General features: G+C 50.7%; 1 protein-coding gene across 11 annotated transcripts in view; it reads left to right on the top strand.

Moving 5' to 3' along the window:
• Positions 1–1,012: 1,012 nt before the first annotated feature.
• The window catches only part of dati (zinc finger protein datilografo), a 67,827-nt gene continuing 62,381 nt past the window's right edge, over positions 1,013–6,458 (top strand). For all 11 annotated transcript variants that reach the window (XM_029307797.2, XM_029307804.2, XM_029307800.2 and 8 more), the window contains exons 1-2: positions 1,013–2,252; positions 3,875–3,985. In XM_029307797.2, coding sequence (XP_029163630.2) covers positions 1,179–2,252; positions 3,875–3,985 — 1,185 coding nt within the window. In that variant the 5' untranslated portion in view covers positions 1,013–1,178. The remainder of the gene's footprint in view (positions 2,253–3,874; positions 3,986–6,458) is intronic.

The following is a 6,458-nucleotide window of genomic DNA, read 5'->3' as shown; positions in this document are numbered from 1 at the left end:
ACATACACCACACATATCACATACGACAACCCAGAGGAGGGGGAGAAGAATAAGAAGAACGAGAAGAAGGAGAAGAAGTGGAGAAAGAGAGAAGAATCTATAGGATCGAGCGGACCGCGAAAACGCGAACGGATACGCGAAACGTATGCGGCGAGACAACGATCCGCGTACGTAAGGAGCCATCTCACGATAAAAGACGCATTACGGACGTGCATACAACCACCGATCGGCGGTGCGAGGCATCGCGACCGACAACAGCAACAGCTACGATATAGGGGAGGCGCGATAGAGAGAGGGAGAGAGCTGGGAGAGGACCCGGAAGAGGGAGTGGAGAGATTATAAGAGGAAGTTTCATGAGCCAGGCGGTAGGTAGCAGGGCCGGGAAGTCGCAGCAGGTGGCGAGTAACTGACGTTGCCCGCCGCCCACGTCGAAGCTCGGCGCGGCGCGAGGATCGTTATCGTTACGACGATCCCGAGGCTGAAAACAGCGGCCGAGCGAGAAGGAAGATAGGAAGGAACGGCGGCGAGCGCAGAGGTGTGCCGGCCGTCGAGCTGCTTACCGGAAGGGGTGCGAAAAAGCGGGCAAGCTGCGCCGGAAGGGGGTAGCCCGGGCTTCTCGCGAAGGCCTCAAAATTTCGGACGCGACGGCGGCCCTGGACCTGCGTGCTCAGACGCAAGCCCAACCAGACTTCGGCCAGCTAGACCACCAGCAGCCGCAGCATCACCATCAGCAGCAGCAACAGCCGCCGCAGCAGCAGCAGCAGCAACAACAGCAGCAACCTCAACAACAGCCGCAACAGCAACCACAGCCGCAGCATCCGCAGCAGAACCAAAATCCAGAGTCGCGCCCTCACCATCACTTGCAACAGCAGCATCACCATCAGCATCACCCGGGGAATCATCTCCACTCTGGCGATTCGGGGGGTGGGATAGGAGGTGGTGGAGGAGGCGGCGGCGGAGGTGGCGGCGGCGGTGGAGGTGGCGGTGGAGGTGGCGGCGGCGGCGGCGGCGGAAGCGCCGGTGGTGTTGCTGTTGTTGCTGGCGGAGGATCCGACCCGGACCGGTCCGCGAGGATTCACGACGACGAGGAAGAGGACATCACCGAGCGGGAGGACGAGGAGGAGGACGAAGATCCCTGCAGCTCGCCGGAGCCCGACCTTGAAAACGATTCCGAACCCATGGAGATCCAAGCTTCGGCGGTCACCGCGGCTGCCGCGAACCTCCACGCGCTACGCCAGCACGTATTCAAGATGTCGGATTACTGGCAGCAGCCGCAGCGAGGTCCGCCTCAGCATTCGCCCGTGCTGCAGCACAGTCCCATCTCGAATTCGACGCAGCAGCAGCAGCATCAGCAGCAGGTCCAGCAGATGCACAGTCCGCTCGGTCAGCAGCAGCAGCAACAGCAGCAGACCGCGGTCTCGCAAGTACAACAGAGCGCGAACGCGACTCTCGGACAAACCGCGAGTCCTCAGCAGCAATTGCAGCAACAGCAACAGCAGCAGCAGCAGCAGCAGCAGCAGCAGCACGCGCTGTCGATGAACCAGACGAATCAAGGACCGCAGCATCAGTCTTCCCCGGCACCGACAACGCCGTCGCCGCAGGCGGATCATCAGGGCGCCATCGCCTCCAGCATGGCTCAGAGCCTGCACAGCCTGGCGCAAGCACAGCAGTCCATGTCGCAAGCGTCGAGCCCGTCCCTGGCGGTGCAGGCCGTTCAGGCGGCTCAGGCGCTCAATCAGAACCTCGGCCAGGCGTTAACCCAGGCGCTCACGCAGAATATGCAGCAGAATCTCGGACAGACTCTGCAGCACAATCTAGCGCAGAGTCTGACGCCGAGTTTGTCGCCGCAGCAACAGCAGCAGCTGCTCAACCAACCGCAGAATCTGAGTCAAGCGAGCCAGAGCCTGCAGCAGAACATCCAGAACCAGGCGCAAAATCTGTCGCAGACGCTACAACAACAAGCGCAAAATCTCACGCAGAATCTCGGCCAGGCGCTTAACCAGCAAGCGCTACAGCAGCAGGCGCAAAATCTCACCCAGAATCTGCAGCAACAAGCGCAGAACCTCACGCAGAATCTACAGCAGCAGGCCCTCAACATGGCCGGCACCATCGCGCAGAACGGCGGCCTCGCCGGTATGAATATGTCGGCCGGTCAGCAGCCGAATTCGCAAAATTCCATGTTGAGTCCGGGCGCGACCAGCCAGGACTCGCACGACGCCACCCTCACGGAGAAGCTCGTCAACGAGTTGCAGGTGAGAATAAGCTACGAAACGAAAACTCTGCCGCCTCTTTTTCGATTATTTTCCATTCGCGAGAGAAACGCTCGCGAGCGAGCGAACGAGTATCCACTACGGAGGAGAGCAGCGATAAATAACTGGGACGAGGCAACCGCGATAAAAATACATAGCGCACCGATAAATAGGGTCATTCACTCGGACAGACGCCGGACAATACTTTTGAGAGCGAAGTTTCTCCTTGCGGAGAAAAATATTTATTCAACGGCGCTGTCGACGACGCGACGCGACGCGACGCGACGCGACGCGTCGACGAGCCCTAAGTATCGCGAGATATCAAGGTCCCTCCTGCATATTGGCATGTAAATATAGCGTGCTTCTTATAAATAGCGCGGTTTTGTTCTAATGCCTCGCGACAGTTTGTTGCTTTGCGTAAAAATCGAATGAGAAGCCGCGTTCTCGTTAAATGATGTATAGCAAGTGTTGCCTCGAATTTATCGCTCAAATAAAATTGCTCGCGCGAAGAGAGCTATACCGCGAAAATTCGCGATATAAGTTCGCTAGAAGATAGACGCGATGACTTTTGCGTTAATTTAGCATCTCAATCTTACAAAGTCACATGTCATCGACAATTTCGTTGATTTGATTCCGCGACTGTACCTAGATACGCTGACCACGCTGCGCATACGGAGACACACACATAGCTATTCATATATACATTCACACTAACAAGGTACGTTGACTTACTACTGACTTACACGCTCGTATATACGTGGAAGAAGGAGAGAGAATGAGCGAGCGAGTGTAGAGTGAGCGGGTGAAGGAATGAGAGAGAGAGAGAGAGAGTGAGAGAGAGCACGCACACATCAAAGTAGCAGTGCAGTCCGCAAATGCGAACGCGGCCCACGCACACCAATGCGGGGAGATGCAGATACGTCGTCTCCCGGGGTTCTTGACCCGCGCAACACAGATAATACCATACGCATATACGTCATACGGTACGCCGGGAAGATGTTACCAAGAAAATATCGCGCCATGTTTCTGCGACGGTACGGGCCGCAAAGTCTTGATGAAAGAAAGAGAGATTGAGAGAAAGAAAGGGAGCGAGAGAGAATCTGAGTGTGAGAGAGCGAGAGAGAGAGAGAAAAAAATCATACCGTATCTACTGACAGATAGCGGAACTTTAAGATCGCGTTAACGAGCTCGAGCATCGGCGATTCTCGTAATTAGCAAGACTATAAATAAGACTCGTAAGAAAAGCTGAAAGGACCTAAAGCTTCGCGCAAAAACGTTTCGCGAATACGTATAGTAAATATCGACCATTCCATTGTTAGGTTTTTTTTTTCACGAGAAAATTTTATTCTTTTATTTCCGAATGAAATTTTACAGTACAGATAGATATTAATTTAAACCCGATCGCGATTAGAGCGACAGCTATCTCTGTGTTTATACACGATGCAGAAATACTCGTTTTGTCACGTTGTTCTCAGTTTATCGTTCTGCCGGATCGGTGGAACGTCTTTTTTTTTTTATTTCGCCAAAAAACAAAAAAACAAGCATTGTAGTAGAGAGCTACGGTTAGTAGCCATAGGACGACGAGGATCGGCAACTAACATGAGCTATCCTATCTTGCCTGATAGTCTCGTGCCTCTGCGGCGGGGCTTGGAGGTGCGGTAGGTGCCGGCGGTGGTGGAGGAATGGGCAACATCAGTGAACGCACCCTCGAGGAATGCTGGTCTACCCTGCAGCGAGTGAGTTGAACACTCAGCCCGTTCACAAGATCCCTTTTATTAATGCTCTCTCCTTGCCCGAGACTTGCGTTCCATCTTAAGTTCCTCGCTTTCTCTCGTCCGATCACCGACGGTCGAGGTTGTCGCTCTCTGTCGTTTTTTTTTTTTTTTTTTTTTTTCTCATTTACATATTTGTTTCAACTTATTTCGTTCTCTGCACGTCGTAGGACGCCCTGCGCGCGTCTCTCGTCTCGCTCGATGTTATTTCCTTTTGATTTTCTTTTGTTTCGTTTATCGCTACTCGCAGAATTCGCCAATTCGCTCTGTCTTGCCTGCAATAAAATGTTGCTTCCGCGCAAAGCTCACCAAACAAAGATTCGTCCTCGATTCATTTTTTTGCATCACGATCGCTTTGCTCGTTTATATTCGTTCGTTATTTTTGTCATCTTGACACGTTATCTTTTTTTCCTTTTTGTCTCTTTATACCTGGCATGTATATGTATATTATTCGTTGTGTTTCTCATCGACTGAATGTGTCGTCTTGTTCCTGTGCATTGTGAAATAGTCTTACTTATTACTCGTAACTGACCGCCAGCGGCGGTTCGAACGATCCTCGTATTTTTCGCTCGTACTTACTAACACAAGCGCGTTGTTTACGCCATACCAAAGATTTCGCGGTTTTACGCAACGAAACGCAATTTTTTTGCGTCGTAACGTAAACGCGAATTGCGCTTGTATATCACGAAATTGTATATCAATAGCGACAGACTTTTTTCCATCGCGCAGGTCATCTCGCTCGACCCTGATGCGTCAAAATCGCAAAACCAAGCACACGAAAGTACGGGAAAAGAAAGTCGACACTAACGAGCTCCGAATTACGTTAAACTGTCGTACGATGAACGGAGCAAGAGGTCCCGGCACGTGGAAAGGAGAGGCAGCGCGTTAAAAAGGCGGGACGTTCCCCCTTTGCCGCGCGTCCCTTCTCCTCCCCTCTCACTCTCTGCGGAAAACTTTAAAATTCTCATCCTCGGAACGAAACAACAATTTGTTTCGTTAAGTAGCCGCAGCGCTCTTTTGTTTTTGCGGCTTCTTTTATTTTAGCAGCGATAGCGGTGGCGGTCAGAGTGACGGCAGAAAAGGTAACGAGGGGAGGGGTGGAAAGAGAGGCAATGGGGTGGTTGGTCGGGCACTCGTCGTTCCACCTCGTCCTTCCTTTTCTTCCATCGCCACCTTAAAAGCCGCCCCGTTCCGCGCCCCGCTACGCGCGCGAAGCGAAACTTTCGGAAAATCGCAAAAACGTCGAGCGATGGCGAAGTTTCCACGTTTCCTCGAGATTTAATTAAAACATTCGCCTCCTTTGTACCGTCCCCACGAGCCGTCCGCGGACCATCCGAGCGAGCTATCTTTCTTTCGTTTTGTCCACGTGATAGGGATTGATAAGAAGAGCGTCTTCGATAAGCCAGCATTGATTCTTAACCCTGAATTTTTCAGACGCATCGGCTCGTTGCAAGTTTTATCGCTCGCTTGATTCAACCGTCAAATCGATATTTTACAAATTTAGCGAGAAACATTATATCGCACGTAACGCGGAAAATTATATATCGGATCTGTTAATCTTGTGATAAATTAAGATAAATGTCATTGAGTACATTGAGCTCATTTTAGATGATTTATGATTCAACGATTCACGATGCGATGTAATTCGGGACACAAATTTATCTATAATGTTGTCGTGTAATGTAGAAAATATGTATCGAAAAGTGAAATTATTTTTCACATATTATATATTATAAAAAAGAATTATATAATAATATTTTTATATATCAGATCAACCAAAACGAGTTTGAGGAAAAAAATGTCAAGTAGTGATGCGCTTAAATTCGGATCGAACTAAATGGAATCGTTTAATTAAAGATCGGTAAAAATAATATACCCGAAAGAGAGTGCGCATTCGACCGTTGTTTCCGACAGCCGCCAACGATGAAAAAAATGTTCGAGACACTTGAGAATTTTTATTGTAACCTCGTGGGAAAGATAAAAGGGGTTTCGGAGAGAGGATGAGACGGATGAGAGTGCGATATTACATAAACATTCGCGGAGAACGTTTCTCAGGGCCGGGGGTGCACCCGCGTTTTTTTTGTTCCACCGCGCGCGCTACCTCGAAAATTAAAATCCAATTATTTCGACGCCTCTGCTCGACCCGATTCAAATGAATTTTTTGCCCGCGCTTCTCCCCAATTCGCTCTCTTTCAAACGCGCGTTAAACCGGTTCGCAACGACCGAGTCGCATCCAGACTACGATACACATCCACCCTTGATCGATCCGGGACTACGATTTCGGATCGAGTTGACAGCTGCCGGGAGAAACCAGAATCGTAACGGAGGAAGCGGAGGATGGGAAAGTCGCGGGCAGGGGAAAAGAAAATTCGAAAGAGCCTCCGAGCTTCTCTTTCCAACGGAAACAAATTGTCGCGATGTACCGTTCTCATGTTTT

The sequence above is a fragment of the Nylanderia fulva genome, unplaced genomic scaffold, assembly GCF_048542155.1.
Source record: "Nylanderia fulva isolate GAGA-0341 unplaced genomic scaffold, ASM4854215v1 Scaffold6, whole genome shotgun sequence".
Classification (NCBI taxonomy): domain Eukaryota; kingdom Metazoa; phylum Arthropoda; class Insecta; order Hymenoptera; family Formicidae; genus Nylanderia; species Nylanderia fulva.
The sequence above is the reverse complement of the archived record's forward strand: the minus strand, read 5'-3'. Positions and strand labels throughout refer to the sequence as shown.